The sequence below is a fragment of the Cebidichthys violaceus genome, unplaced genomic scaffold (assembly GCF_023349555.1).
Source record: "Cebidichthys violaceus isolate CVI_PGR_0920_01 unplaced genomic scaffold, fCebVio1.0.p SCAF_11, whole genome shotgun sequence".
Taxonomy (NCBI): domain Eukaryota; kingdom Metazoa; phylum Chordata; class Actinopteri; order Perciformes; family Stichaeidae; genus Cebidichthys; species Cebidichthys violaceus.
The window spans coordinates 14,929,209-14,945,437 of record NW_027176274.1 but is presented as its reverse complement, the minus strand read 5'-3'; the positions used below and the strand labels follow the sequence as shown (position 1 = coordinate 14,945,437).

At 39.1% G+C, this 16,229-nt stretch overlaps 1 protein-coding gene across 2 annotated transcripts; it reads left to right on the top strand.

Moving 5' to 3' along the window:
- Nucleotides 1-493: 493 nt before the first annotated feature.
- LOC137868340 (solute carrier family 35 member F5-like) lies at nucleotides 494-13,893 on the top strand. Of its 2 annotated transcripts, none has more exons than XM_068705074.1 (16): nucleotides 494-634; nucleotides 1,327-1,416; nucleotides 1,988-2,129; nucleotides 2,945-3,094; nucleotides 3,290-3,352; nucleotides 3,590-3,671; nucleotides 4,206-4,396; nucleotides 5,943-6,024; nucleotides 6,206-6,293; nucleotides 7,290-7,354; nucleotides 7,479-7,583; nucleotides 7,834-7,993; nucleotides 8,135-8,225; nucleotides 8,519-8,673; nucleotides 9,791-9,891; nucleotides 12,023-13,893. In XM_068705074.1, exons 3-15 carry the CDS (start codon nucleotides 1,995-1,997, stop codon nucleotides 9,870-9,872), a joined length of 1,449 nt encoding a protein of 482 aa, XP_068561175.1. In that variant the 5' UTR covers nucleotides 494-634; nucleotides 1,327-1,416; nucleotides 1,988-1,994; the 3' UTR covers nucleotides 9,873-9,891; nucleotides 12,023-13,893. The 2 variants fall into 2 exon arrangements, with proteins under 2 accessions (XP_068561175.1, XP_068561174.1); XM_068705073.1 differs by having other exon boundaries at nucleotides 4,203-4,396.
- Nucleotides 13,894-16,229: the final 2,336 nt, after the last annotated feature.

Below are 16,229 nucleotides of genomic sequence, written 5' to 3'. Positions count from 1 at the left end.
CATTGTAACATGCAAGCAATGCTTTCAAAATAGTTTAATTCTTGAATACAGATTTGGAGAATTGAGTTGTGCTTTGTATTTATACGTACGATTATTTCTGTTCAGACATGTTATTTGTCCTGTATGTATTTACACTACGTTCTTATCAATATTCTGCTTAACAAAATGGTAAAACATCATTAAATTGCATTATTCTCGACTGTCATTGATACAGGTGAGGAAAGCTGTGTTGTGTCTGTCAGATTCAGCAACTGTCAGACAAAAGCCTCTTTACATCTCTCTAAGGCTCATCTGAGCTACATAACAACCACATACTGTTATGCTATTAGTTGTGATATTAATATATATTCAGTAGTAACGTGTTTCAATAGACAGAATGAATTAATCAGATTTTTAAAAAGAAGTCTGAATTGTGTCGCAATAGTCGCCATTTAAAAACTTCATATCCCAGAAGTCTCTGCAGCACATAAGTGATGTCACCTGATAGCGAAGAGGGGAGGGTGTGCTAATGTTTACAACCACTTGGCTGTCAATAATTGTATCGTAAAAACTGTAATTTTTGTCGGTATTTCAGCAGCATATGTAACGACAAGTGTGTAATGGTGCAAACTAAATGACCTCGTCTCGCCTTCAGGTAAAAAGACTTCTTAAGTTAACCTTTTGATCACTTAATCAAGCAAGCTCGTTAGCGCTTAGCTCGTCAACGTTAGTTATCGGATATTGATAAACAAGTAAACGGAGCACAGCGGTTAGTTTGCAAACGTTAACTACACACATTAGCTGGACTAGAACCAACTCCTGTCAAAGAACTGGCGATAACGTTACATCGAAATGCAACCTTGTTGACTTCCAGTCTGTAACAATGTAACAGCGAGTAAAATCGTTAGCTCGTGAGCTGGTTCGCTAGCTTTTAGGGTTTGAAGAAGTGGCTCATCTGACCACGACAACTTTGATGGGATTCACACACACAGCTAAGCTAACGTTAGCCGTTTACGCATGCAAACAGCCAGCTAACTAACCTCGCTGTTAAAATGTGCAGCTACGTACAGTGCAGCTCTATTTCACATTAAGTTGTTTACTATGACCCACAGCTGACGTTTAGCTAGCTGGCACTAAGCTTACTTCTATAACGTTACTCCTATTTAACACAGGGACGTAGAGATGTAAACATATGTGTCTTTGTCAGGTATTTGGTTGCACTAGAGTTGCATACTGTGACTTATTAGAGTGGTAGCATTTCTACTGATGTTCCTCGTGACATTATAGTCTTCTTAGCTGTTGGTTTAAAAATGTAACATTGCTGTTTTTTATTTTTTTTTATGTCAGGGTTGTGCTGCCTGTGGGTCCCCTGGTTGCTCTCTATCGAGTCGGCATCTGGAAAGAATATTTCAGTGTGTACATTAAGCTGGTGAACAGGTGTGTATTGCAAAGTTATTTGAAAGTTGCAGTCAGCTCTGCTGGGATATTATACTTCTCCTTTTGCTCTGAACGTGCTGGTTTGCTGTTATTTTTAATTAAAGGGTTAATTGCTTCTTTAGACTATACAGTTATAGAAAATAGACAATCACAATTACTTAGAGGCCAAGGTAGACTTTAAATTCCCCTTTCTAACTGTCCAGAACACAAAGATCTTTAAATTCCAATGATATAAAACAAGGAAAAGCATTACATCCTCACATTCAAGAAGCTGTTTGTTATCTGTGCTTGATAAATGACTTGAACAATTATCAAAATAGTTGCAGTTTAATTTTCTGTCTGATTCGATCATTTGAAACTTTATTTGAAATTGTTACCATGCTGCCATTTTTAAGTAGATTAGGAGACACAGAGTTGCTAATATTGCTGTACTTTCTCGTTAGAAGAAATTTTAAGAATTTAGAATTCACTTTCATAGAAAACTCATTCATAATTTGTAAAATGCTGGGGGCAGTTTGTGAATGTCTTGTAACTCCACCATGTTCTTGTTGGTCCATGCTTGTCTCATCAGTGTCCTGATGGAGTGGGTGTTCATCATGAACCGGATGAGCTCTCAGGGCAGCTCTGCAGCCCAGCGAAGGCGGATGGCCCTGGGGGTGGTGATCCTCCTGCTGGTGGATGTCATCTGGGTAGCCTCCTCTGAGCTGACCTCAGTAAGGACTTTGTCACATTCAGTCAGTTTTCCACACCTGTTGCAGTATCCGAGAGGACACAAAAGTGTGCAGATATACTCAGTCACCAGAGTGCACTGAGATGTTCTGGAAGTCAATAATGTGCATTTGGTATATTTGTGTTTTATTGTGTTGTGCCCCAATGTATGACATAACTTTGCCTTTCTCTCCCCCAACAGGTGGTTAATAAAGTACTCCAATCATTTATTATTAATAATCAGTCCTGCAACTCCATATGTTATAGTAAAATATATGTTATATTCTAACTCTAATATTAGTAGTAAAGTGCTAAGTCATTTTGATATGTTAATGTGTAAGTATTAAACATTGCAGGTCATCTAATTACTCTATGCACTGCTGGTTAGTTACCACGATAGGAGGTTCACAGAGTAAAACACAAACAGAGGCAGCGTTTCAAAAGAATGCTGAGTCAGCAGCATAGAAGGTCGTAAGTAGCTAGAAGTGTAGCACATTCAGCAAACATACAGCTTCTTGGAGTCTAAAATGTCAAAAAGAATAACTAAACAAAGATACAACAATAACTGCAGCCATCAGATACATGCACTGGGGAATTTGAAATGTAGAGAAGGGGAAGTATCAAGTGTCCCATTGTATTAAGTAAATATCATTTGTTACAGCCTATGCTCTAAGGAGGAACTGTGTTTAACTTGACAGACTTCAAAAGCAAAAGGAAACAGGAGTGCCCCGAGAGGGGAAACTGTCCAGCTTGCAACATGTTGGTTAACCCATACAAGCTGTTTTTCCTAACGGCTTCCTCCTGTTCATTCCTCCTGCAGTATATTTTCAAGCGACAGGAGTACAACAAACCCTTCTTCAGCACATTCACCAAGACCTCCATGTTTGTACTGTACTTGCTGGGTTTCCTGCTGTGGCGACCCTGGAGGCAGCAGTGCACTGGCACTCTGAAACGGCGGCACTCTGCGTTTGTAAGTAGTTAAGGCACACTCTCACCACACGGGGGAGTGTGTTTAATTTTTAAACACACACACACACACACACACACACACACACACACACACACACACACACACACACACACACACTTACTTTACACCCTTGGTCCGATTTGACATCACGGCTGGTGTGTGTAAGTTGACGGTTTGAAATGCTTCTCTCTGCAGTTTGCTGATGCCGAGGCCTACTTTGCACCCTGCACCACTGACACCTCCGTGAACAACGGTTTGGTACGTAGTTCAATCGCAAGAAAAGTTATGACTCTTAACCGCAAACTAGTTGAAGGTACTACAAGTGTAACTAACTCTGTTCGGGCAGTATTTGTAGTGTGTTTTTTGTTTTGTTGGCAGTAGAGGGACCCAATCCTCTAAACACTGATAACGCTTTGACCATGACAATCTTACAGAAGTACAGTGCAAAATGACATTGACTACAAATGTTTGACTTTCTCTGTCGCTCATGTGCAGAGTGAACCACTCTATGTTCCAGTGAAGTTCCAGGACGTACCTGCTGAGCACTCTAATTGTCTGATCGGAGACTGTGAGTCTTGTGAGTACACAGTTGATGTTGTCAGTTTAAAAAAAACATTGAGCATAAAATTGTTTTCCCCACATGAATTAACCAAGACCACAGTTGTATGCTGTAGCGTTTCAGTTATGTAAGTAACTGAAACAGATATGTGATTGATAACCTCATGATTTTGGTATTAATGAAAAGTAACGTTTCAACAGCAGAGGGCAGTGGTGAGCTATGTAGGACTTACCTCAATGTCTTTAGTGGACGGATGTATCCAAAGAGTCCAAAGCTGCACAGTAAAGGTTCTGAGAAGGTCTATTAGGGTTTCTCTGGTTTCTATTGTGTTTGTATTTCAAGCGTTCATACGTTTGGCACCTGTGTTTAAAATGACAATTACTTGTGTTCATTCCAGTCAGGCATTAGCACCTGAATTGTGATATTTTGTGGAATGAAATAAAATGATGCTCTTGATGCAAATACAAATGGAGTCTCAAAATTAGTTTGGACATTTAATTAAAACCATGCCTCTGTCAATTCACTCCTCTCTCCATTTGTACCTCTCAGCAGCTTCCAAAAAGCAGCGGGTGCGTTTTAGTAATATCATGGAGGTGCGTCAGCTGCCCTCTACTCAAGCCCTGGAGGCCAAACTGTCCCGCATGTCCTACCCAGCTGCCAAGGACCATGAGGCCATGTTACGCACAGTGGGCAAGCTCACTATCACTGATGTGGCCAAAATCAGCTTCTTCTTCTGCTTTGTGGTGAGCAAAAGCTTTTTGTTTTGTTTTACGTTGCCGTACCAAATTATAGACATGATGCTATTATGATACGTAGTAACAATGTATAATTGATAAGACTCTCATATTTTCTTTTTGTGTTATTTGGTAGAAAGCAACAAATGTGTTTTGCTGATACGTTGAAAAAAAAGTGCTGTTGGCACAGTGGCAAGTGAGCAGAAAGTGATGCAAGACTGCTAGTCATTAATCATTTAGCCTTTCAAGTGATGAACTGCTTTTAATTTGTGACTCATTCCGTCTGAGCAAAATCATGAACATCTGGGAAAAGTTAAAGCAGAGTATTTGTCATGAGCCTTAAAGACCTTCGGAAATTATGGGAATTATACTCACAAGTTTTAGACACAAGTGATTAGATATTACGTTAAGCTTTTTTCCTACTATGATTTTTTTATATGATTGACAACCATATTACATTACAATTACATTACGGTCATTTAGCAGACGCTTTTATCCAAAGCGACTTACAATTCAGTATCTATCTACATCATAGACGCAGCTACGGGAGCAATTTTGGTTAAGCGCCTTGCTCAAGGACACATTGACATGAGACTAGGAGAGCAGGAGCTGGGGATCGAACCGCCGACCCTCTGATTGAGGGTCGGCTTTTTCACCATATTAAAAAGAGGAACACTGACCCACATTATAAAACAATGCAACAACTCGGAAAATAAAAGTTATGGGTTGTTTTTATGCCGCCGTGTCAGAGATGTGTTACATTCTAAATGAGGATTTGTGTTCTTAAATTGTAAGATTTAAGATCTACCTTCTAACAGGTCTGCAGTATTTGTGACTAATCTAACTCAATTCTGGCAGGTTTTCTCTTTTTTTATATTATTATTATTATTATAAGTATTTTGGATATTTTATGCCGTTATTAGATAGGGATAGATGACAGGAAACAAGTGAGAGAGAGGGATGCAACAAAAAGGACAATGAGATTCACCGTTGGAGGTTTTAACCCCTAAACCAAGCAGTCACAACTTGGCCCTCTTTTAAGCCAAGTTCACACTACAAGACTGGCTTTCTTGTAATTGAGAGTCTTTAAGTAGATGTGGTTTTCACACTACATAACTGACCGGAGACAGAGGGTCACACTCTACAAGATCTTTCCCCCGGGAGGAATCCCCGATGAGCTGACCCGTGTCTCGTGCTTTTATTGGCTGTAGCTCCCCGACAGGTCCAGATATGCAGCCTGCTAGACATCTTGAGTTCACACGTAGCGCTCGAGCACCAATGATTTGTCTCTCATCTGGGGCTTTGGCCTGGGAGCTCCAAAAAGTGTCGGCGAGCAGGTCATGTATTGTGAACTAGGCATCTGAATGTGTAAAAGTTAAGACCGATAATTACTTTATGGGACAACAAACTACAAGGGTGTCAGGGATTGAACAGTGAGTGGAGTTAAAATGAAAGCAAAACCAGGCTTAGTCAGGTACGTTAGAGAGTGTTTACCACAGTGCTGATGTACAGTGGTGTAATAAATAGCTTGTCACTGCTTCTGTTTGTCTTCCAGTGGTTTCTGGCTAACCTGTCCTATCAAGAAGCCCTGTCTGACACGCAGGTTGCCATTGTCAACATCCTGTCATCCACTTCAGGTGACTCTTTCTCTCTCTGTTGAATTTCATGACAGTACGTGGTATTGGTAACGGCTTTAATGGAAAATGTGTGTTGGTTAGGTTGTGATTCACTTCTGTTCATCTTGAGCCCCTTGAGGCAAATTTGTGATATTGGGTCGTATATTTGATATTGACTGGACTTTCTCTTCTCCCTCTTCAGGCCTGTTCACGCTCATCTTAACAGCCATATTTCCCAGCAACAGCAGCGATCGTTTCACCTTGTCCAAGCTGTTAGCTGTGGCTCTGAGGTAAGGGCTGAAAGGATGTGGTGGCAGTAGAGTTGACAAAGGCATGTTGAGTGGATATATTATTTTATTGCAGTTTCGCCTCTTTTGCTCTCCACTCTGACTGTTTACCTACATTCAACCAAAGCCTTCTCCAATGTGATTGGTTAATATTACTCGGACTACAGACGGATACCAGCGAGCTTCCGACACCAAAATCCTGTCCCGTTACTGCATTTGAATATGTTTGTATAGATTAATAACTCCTGGCATCTCTGTTACATATTTCATATTTTTTTTCCTAAGGCACCTATTTTAAGTCTTTCGCTTGAGATGTTAATAAATGAACTGTTTACATGTTGGTCACAAGTCAGCGTGAGTCGGATCATTCCTTTTTGTTTAATTTAAAGGCTCTGATCGGAGCAGAATTGTCACAATGTTGTTGATTTCATCCAAAACTCTGTTATTGCAGCACTGAGCCAATATATATAAACAGATGCAAAATAAAATAGATAAGTTCATATATTATTAAGAAAGATGTAAGGTTGGTGGAACAGCTAAAAAGTTTAGATCTGTTGATCTTAGGGGCCTGGTTGGACTGTAATTGTTAAACGTTATTTAATATAATATGGACGATTAGTGCCCTTGTAAGTAATTCATAACATTTTAAAATGCGTTTTAAACGTAAGGGGGAACCAGTGCAGTGATGCTAAAAAACAACCTTAAACAGGTCAAGAAAAAAAAAAGAGGCACGGTAGGCCAGGCGTGATGATTTAAAGACATTTATACTTTTTTCTGTCATTAAAATTGAGCACGTGTCTCATCTTGGAGATATATTGATTAAAAACAAGCTTGAATGATATTTCTGGTTTGCTGCTCGATATATGAACATTCCAGGGCATTCATTGGGACATTGTGTCCCAATGATATAGATGTCATTTTGAAATGAAAGTCTTGAAATGACCTGTGATTACCTGTAAATTGCATTCAGTCAGTCCATGTTGTATCTCTCTTGTTCAGCATGGGCGGTGTTACCCTCGTGAGTTTCTCCAGCATGGACAACCCTGATGAGAATGGTGTCACAGGTAACAGTGGAGACAGCGAGTATCTGTCACTCCTTCACATCATTATTGTGAAGGGAATTTCTTACATTACTCTCTTGCTTAATAGTGATGAATCGATATCATTGTAATTGACTTTTACATGAAGGTTCTTTGTGGTCGCTGGCGGGGGCGGTGCTGTACGCTGTCTACATCGTAATGATCAAGAGACGAGTGGACCGGGAGGATAAGCTTGACATCCCCATGTTCTTTGGTAAGGAAACGCTCAGTGTATCGTTTTGTTTTTTTTAAGGACAAAGCCAGTCCTTTTTAAAATGGGTACTGATTATTGTACTTATTTCAGTCATTTACTAAGCAATGTCTGCGTCCTGACTATGTACTGAAGCATAACAGAGACCTCTGCACATTAAAGCTGTTTTTAGTCCACGACGTCTTCGCCACTGTGGAGGACAGGAGGTGTCTTTCGAGATGTCTAAGCTGGAGCTGCTGTGTGTGTCTCTCAGGGTTTGTGGGTCTGTTCAACCTGCTGCTGCTGTGGCCTGGCTTCCTCCTGCTCCACTACACGGGCTTCGAGGCCTTTGAGCTTCCCAGCCAGCTGGTGTGGACGTACATCATTATCAACGGCCTCATTGGAACCGTTCTCTCCGAGTTCCTCTGGCTGTGGTGAGCACCTGACTCGTTATTTAATCAGGTCACCAAACCATCACAATCTGCATTTAGTATGTGGACATTTTGATACACTCTGTTAGGCGAGTAATCTGCGATTTTGATACTGTGACTGGTGATGCTGCTTTCCCTCCACAGGGGCTGTTTCCTCACATCGTCTCTGATCGGGACTCTGGCACTGAGCCTCACTATACCGCTCTCTATTATGGCAGACATTTGCATGCAGAAGGTACGTTTCCCATAGCAGGTACTTAACAGTCAGTCAGAGTTTTAAATAAGACTCAAGAAAATGTTTAAACACAATCTGTTGAAGACACGAGTTTGAAGAGAGTGGGTCAGAGCAGATTCCAAGATGAAAAGTCTGGTTAATGTGCTCAAATTAATGTTGTAATGTGAGTAAATATTGATTAAATTAGGGGCTAAATGAATTGTCACATTTTAACTTACTGTATGTTTATAAATGAATCTAATAATCTGAAGTCCAGTCATGACAGTATGTAATAGTTACTTTCCTTACCATAGGTCCGGTTCTCGTGGCTGTTTTTTGCCGGGGCGGTCCCCGTCTTCCTCTCCTTCTTCATCGCCGCGCTCTTATGCCACTACAACAACTGGGATCCTGTCCTGGTGGGGCTGAGGAGAGTGTACGTCTTCATTTGCAGGAAACATCGCATTCAGAGGTATAACAATGTTTGATTCTACACAGGCGACACATCACCCTGTCAGAGAGACACGCTTGCTCAAGCTAACATACATACATACAACCTGTAGTGACAAGCCACATGTACTTTACTGTTGAACATTTTCCAATCACACAGTTAGTTTTGTTCTTTTTTTGTTTGATTTCTTGCCCTTCAGGCAGTCATTGTAAAAAAAAAACACTCGCAGAGACTTAATACTTGTGTGAGTGAACGTTGCATTGACTTTAATTCTTTTTGGCAAGGTTTCACAATCAAGGACTATTTTGAAAACATTGTCTTTTGGTAGATTGAAGGACACAGGATTTTAGATTTTGTTGCCCAGAAGCATACATTTATGATCTTGGTTGTCCAAAAAATCAAACTGAGAAGATAAGGACTGAACAAAACATGGACCTCTTTAAAAAGGTAATGCAATGCAGTTCAATCCCTGGCAGCACTATTTGGTGCTCAGCTGTGCACTGATCAAACCTGGCAAAAAGCTGACTGGACATCCACATAACAGGTGGCGAATTCTCCCTTTTTAATGGGTGGAAATGCTGCTTCCATGAATTCCATCTGCTAAAAGCAAATCTAAGTAATTTCTGTACACACACTCACACTCACACTCACACACACACACACACACACACACACACACACACACACACACACACACACACACACACACACACACATATCAGGGACCAGGACCTTGTTCTGTAAGTTTGTGACAAAATCTGAAAAATTCTACGAAATGGTTTCCAGTCCAGTAAAACATTTAATGTTTTAAATGGAATAGTGTGTTGTTAATTCATTGTATTGTGGTGTGTGACTCTATCTATAATGAATTGACCGTAACTCTGACACACGCTTAAAGAGTTTTTTTTTAATCTAGGACGTTCTCACAAGGACAATAGGTTCCATTCGTAGCTCGCAGCCTCGCTAAGTTAAGTCCATAATCAGATGTATATGCTTGACTGACTGCTCTCTGCGGCAGTTATGCTCTCCATTCTTCTGTGAATGCTTGTTCCCATTTGGTGAAGGATGATTATAATAATGATGGTTGTCAAGATGATGTCCGTGATGATGATTGACACCCGGCTCTGTCTGCCCACAGGTTGCCAGAAGACAGCGAGCAGTGTGAAAGCCTTATTCCTCTCCACCCGTTCTCCCCCAACGAAGCAAGCTTCTGTTCGTGAACCAGCAGTCAAACACAAAGTAAACGATCACTCTGCCCTACCTGGCTCTGGCCTTGTGTGTTGTTGACTAGGGTGTTGCTTTATGTGCATGTTGTTGTGTGTTTGTAATGTAAACTTACATAAATCCACAAAATATGAAAATTCCCAAACTAAAAACTATTTTCTGTACTTCCAACTGAAGTAATTCTGAAACAACCAGCTTCTCTTTGAATCTAAAGCAATTTTTCATCTTTGAATTTTCAGAGACAGTCATCATTTAAGTATGATAACTGCTAATGGAAAAAAGCGCATCTTCTATATTTAAAAAAAAATATGAAATTATATATATTTTTTTGTAAATGAGGGATAAAACGACCATTTACAAAGTGAAAGGGGCCGCTGCTAATCACAAACCCACAGAGAGTTTTCACAGACTCTGCTGTTCCCCTCAACGTTAGTGTTTAAGCATCTTTACCTGTTTTATGTCCAGTAACTCTGCTCAACCCTGTTTCCAGCAGCAGAGTTGGTGGGTAGGAGATAGAATATTTAGACTTACATTTGTCAAGTGGCAAACTACAAATGAATGCTAACCTTGCTTCATGTCTGGTAAATTTCTCAATAGGTAATTATTTTCTAACACATTCACCACATCAGATTTATAGGGTGATAGTATGTCAATGTTTTGCTTTCAACTTGCTGCTCCCAAGTGACCAAAACCTTTTATTGCAGCTTAAATGACAACATCTTGGTAGATTTGCATCCCAAACAACAGTATGATTTTTTTGCAATAGTTGATGAAGCTCAGGATTTCTGCTATCTCCTCCCTGCTTTTACTCAGTTGTTTCTCTTTGAACATCTGTCAAGTATTTGTCTGACGCCCTCAGTGTTTGGACATGTTGGTGAGTAAGAGGGACAGAAGACAAGCAGGACAGGAAAGTCTTTAGTAAATATTTTAGATCTGAGATTGACCACCCAAGTCTGCAACTCGGTGAAGTCGCCCGTCTGTTCACTATTCATAGGTTTAGCCGAGCTTTTCTCAGCTGTATGTTTTTACCCACTAAGTAATTGCCAGCAGGGCGGAGAGAGATTTTTGAACTCAGCGTGTGTTTTCTAATAGAGGCATTAGAAGGGAATGAAAGCAGTGGAATTTAGGACAGACTTAAGCCTGTTTGCTGGGTGTGTAATGTTTAATGGAGGAGCAGATGCAAAAGAAAAGGGGATGCATAGAAGTAAGCCTGCAACTTCAATTTAGTGTTGAATCTTTCGATCGTTATTTTCAGTTAAATGATGAAGTGTTTAATCTTTGCAGTGTCAAAAAACACATGACAAGCTCACAACCCAAAGATATTCAACTTATAATGATAGAAAAAGAGAATGCTAACAATGGAGAAGCTGGATGTGGTGAATGTTTGGCATCTTTACTTGATAAGTGACTGAACTGATGGACAGAGCCAATCACAGGACTAGGATATTAGAAATACTGAGGAAATGTATTTGCATTTTTCATATTTTATTAATTCTGTTAATGTGTGTGTGTGTGTGTGTGTGTGTGTGTGTGTGTGTGTGTGTGTGTGTGTATATATATATATATGTATATATACATATATATATATATGTATATATACATATATATATATATGTATATATATATATATACATATATATATATATATATATATACGTATATATATATATATATATATATGTATATATATACATATATATATATATATACACACACACACACACACACATATACATATATATATATATATACATATATACATATAAATAAATAAAAATGCTATCCCAAAGACTTCTCTACACTTCCAGAAATATACTTCTGGTCAGAAATACTAAATTATTTTTTTGTTGACTAAACAGTAGTCAAATATAAAATGTTGCATCTTAAAAAAACTGGAATCCCCTCCATGTGTAATCTTTCTAAACTGTAGAACGTTAACTCCGGTGAGTGCAGCCCCATGTTTTGATGCTGCATCAATGTAGATTATTGTCCGTTGTGAGTTAAAGGCGCTAAATTGGTGGAGAACCTCTAGAAGCACCATATACAGTATAAGTGTGTACCTATACATGTCTGTGCATATTTCTGTGCTTTTAACATGTCCATCATGCAGTATACATGATTTGTCTTTTTTTTTTTATATCCCAAGGTGGTGAATGTGGATCTCGCTGAGCAGACAATCTGGAAAGCCTTCAGAGACATTGAACTACCCCAGTGCCTTCTATTAAATCTATTTATTTTCTACAGTGTTGAGACGACGCATCCATTTCTACAAGCTCGTTTTTTATTTTCACATTCCAGTCATCACAGACTGATATTCAGTTTTTACTTTTTTTTATTATTATTTCTGTGTAAACAAATGACAACCTCATGGTTCTCAAGGTGCTGGACATTATCAGTGATTACTATATTGTCATGTGACCAAATGAAACGGTACATTTTGAACTTGATCATAACACTAACAGAGGCAGAGTAGCTGTGTGTTTCTTTTAAAAATCTGAAATCAGTGTTCAGAGTTCACAATTAAACGAACCACCGTTCCTTTCTGGACATCTTCATGTTAGTCTGTAGGCCTTTTGAAGCCTTGCTGCTTGTTTGTAAGTGTGTGTGTGCATTTTTACAAAGGACAATCTGTCAATCATGTACGTAAAAAGTGTGTCTTTGTCTGCCTTTTGACGGAGAAAGCCCGCTTTTTCATAAATCACCTGTGTGACGCCTCATATGATGAGTCGGTCAATATGGCCGCATCGTTTTCAGGACCGGCGATGTGGTAGAATCAGAAACGCAGCACATTGATGAGTTTGTGTTACTCAGCCTCGGTAGCTTGGGTAATGACAAAACCCTAAGTAAGAAATATCCAACTTTAAAAAATATATATATATATTTTAGTCTTAATTTTCTTTCGTCAAGGAAACCTTTTGTAACCTTTTGTAAGTCGGACATGAAGAAGAGTGAAGTCCCACTACAGCTGAACAAGATGGCTTCCCATCCTTCATCAGCTTTCTTGTTTCCCTCTGTACCTCTGACAGATCCGGATCAGGAAGACAAACTGTGATAGAAACATAATCTTTGTTCTTGAGTATGAACTGATAGAAAGCCTTCTGCTATAAGCTACAAAAGGCCTTGCTGCAATAACGGCCGTCTGCTCGTATGAGCGGTGTCCTTTGTTCAAAATGGGTGTAAATACTTTACACAGTGAAGCATTAATAGAGTATTGCTGCTTTGTTTGTGAAATTCAGATGACCACTACAGATTTCTGTCTGAGATTGTGTAACGTGTTATATTTTCTGTATCTTTGTAAATGATTATTGCCAGAGGAGGGGTTTGCATAACAGCCAAATTACTTGCAACTGAGATTATATCACATCGATTGGACTGTTGTATGAAATTTGGGGTTTTTTTTATAAGCAAAAATGATTTATTTACTGTGTTTGTGATTTCATGAGAAAAAAAACATTTCTATTAGCAGCCTCAGTGTCTGACGTGTAAACACTACAGTTGAAGGGGAAATGTCTCTGTCATTACACAGCCAGTTAAATGTCAGACGTGTACACATCGTTATGGAGTGTTTATTGCACTCAGCATTGACTGGACGTATGAAGTGGAGGAAGTAATAACTGTTCTGTGAGGATGAATTAACAGGTTAAGCACTTTAAGTGACATATTTAAACTGGTTCATGTTCATTATATTACTTGCTGTGTTTTTGCCAATCTATCCCTCGTGTCACCGTTGCAAGTATAAAAGCTTTTTTTAGGATGATTAGTTTCTTATGTTCTCTGCTTAGACTTCAATGGTGTTTGTGGAATCATGGATAGGTTTTTTTTTCTTTCTCAGGTTCTTTGTCTTGATTTTTTTCTGAGCAATTTCTCTTCTAAGTGTGATTAATGAAGATGTTATAAGATCTAAAAGAAGGCTGTATAGTAACTTCCCTTTTATCAACCTCAGCTCTTGAATTATGCTTTTATTTTGCAAGTCTGTTTTCATACTTACACTGCACTATTAAAACATATCTTTTTAAATTGGTGTGTTAAATGATGTACTTCTACAGGATCACATTTTTGTTGAAGAGACATGTTGGTAAGATGTGTCGGTGCAGCAGCATTTCTTCTTTGATTAGATTTGCATGTATTTGCTCTCATGCAGGAGTCAATATCTATGCCAGCATATTTGAGGGCGTAAATGTCAAGGAGTATAACATCAGTAGGCTAAGCTCAGCTGTAGGTGGCTGATTTCAACATTTAACTTAAACAAACATATATTGCTGAGAACATAAAACCCTTCGAAAAGGCCTTGTTAATGTTTCATATTAAGAGGATATTAAGTTATGGAACATCTGACCCTGGGAACGAAGATATAAAATGTGGCTCTTTGAATTGTGGGATTGTTAGCAGGAGGTGCTTTTTCGCTCCAGTGTGACTTTTTTTTTTTTGATGGCGCTATATACTGGATACATTTACACACTCAGATTTCGGACACTAAATGTTGGGCACTACATCGTGAATGATTTTGGACACAGCCCTTGTTTTTCTTGACACAAATTAAAATGATTTTTATTCACTGTAAGACTTCACAAATCATATTTGATTATGGTCGTCAAAAAAATAACCATGAAAAATGTGCCCTGAGAAGAAGAGCCCCATTCGCACGCACGCACGCATGCACGCGCACACACACACACACACACACACGCACACACACATCTATCTTCAGGGCCATTCATCTGTTTTGAAAGGATGCAAATATTCTCTTTCATAATGTTGTATGAAAACATTTCTCGCTCTGCTAAAAATATCTTTTGTATGCCTTTGAGTCTATAGCGTAGCATGAGGGCTATGAATTCAGATAATAGAGGACAAAGAGCACCTTGATGAACACCAATTGTGCTGCTGAATATTTGCGAACAGTGCATGCCTTGCAACCAAATACATCAGCACATTTAAGCACCAACCAGAGGCCTAAATGTTGAGTCAAACCTGCAGTAACATAAAGTAGTTGACATTTTAGGTCTTGCAGGGTGAATATATTTTCCTTGAGGCGACCTAGTGTGTCCCTTTTAATATGTTCAGTGTCAAGTGGAGACTCAAGTGAATGACTCTTTTCCCTTGACGTCCTTCCATTTCCTTCCTTTTTTAATATTGTAAATACAACCCACGGTATCTAGGCTAAAAATTGCCCCCGTCTCTCCAACGCACGACTGGTTGTGCAAAGTACAATTAGGCAGTAAGCCTCTCTCATGTATGTCAACCATTTCATTTGAGCTTATTTACTTTTACATCTAACAGCTGTGAATGTTTTCTAGCATGCGGAATGTTAATGCCCATGATGTGTTTGTCTCAAAGTCACAAAGACACTTTCATGAATCTCTAACACTCGAGCGCCTCGTTATTGAGATATTAAAAAGGCATTGTCAAGCTCTATGTAATTACACACACACGTGAACACAGCGGCAGATATTCAAATGCTATCTGAGGCATAAATTAAGAGGCTCCAGTGTCATAACATTCAACCTTGATTTAACTTTTCTTCAAACTTTTGGCAGTGAACATCTGGCTGACAATGTGATGCCGTGCACAACACGATGGTTTGATTGATGTTATTGGACAATTAGAGTGAGAGGGTACAGCTTTTATCTAACCAGGTTCAACCTGTAGGCATCAGTTCAGCTTTGTCTGTTTAAGAAGCAGCTATGTGTGTGGAGAAGTCTAGGAAAATGCTCTTATTTCTGAAGATGACAAAATGATGCTTTAAATATTAATGCATCCAGCGTTTCTCTCGGTATTTAAAGGAAAAAAATACAAGAATTCATTATTTGAAACTCAATTATTTTATCAGCCAAACAAATGTTATCACTCAACCATAATTCTGTTTCTGTAGGAGTTCACATTGCACTGAAAAACATTTTTAAAAAGAACACTCTGAACTCTGTGGAGCTACGTCTGTCTTATTTCAGCCCGGTTCCTGTTTTAACTTCTCAACTTGCTAACTTTTGACTTCTCCGTCTTTGATAAAGTTTTGCTTTCTCACACATTCTCAGCCAGGTGAATGTGACTTACCAGGTGCCCCAGCTATATCTTTAACATTACCTCCAAACAAAACTTCTAGATTGTTAATCTGAACCAATTTCAATTATTCGGTCAAAGTCAGGCATGTTTTTAAGTTGCATCACGACTGCATCACAACATTTAACCGTATTTCTAATCTCAGCTATAACTTGGAGTAAAACAAAGTGTGGGAGGAACATTAGTACTGATGATAAGAAATGAAAGCAGGCCTCAGCACTCATGCTGCCTGTCCTCGTGTTTAATGTTTAACTGCCCTGCCCTTGTTGGTGGGAGGAGGAAGTGTGTGAGAGGAG

What these genes read in the sequence shown, in the direction of transcription:
- LOC137868340 (XM_068705073.1), top strand. Translation starts at nt 1,995, where the DNA reads ATGGAGTGGGTGTTCATCATGAACCGGATGAGCTCTCAGGGCAGCTCT. An exon ending in GCTTCTTCTTCTGCTTTGTG is followed by an intron (nt 4,397 to 5,942) that starts GTGAGCAAAAGC and finishes TTTGTCTTCCAG; the next exon opens with TGGTTTCTGGCTAACCTGTC. An exon ending in TCCGAGTTCCTCTGGCTGTG is followed by an intron (nt 7,994 to 8,134) that starts GTGAGCACCTGA and finishes TTCCCTCCACAG; the next exon opens with GGGCTGTTTCCTCACATCGT.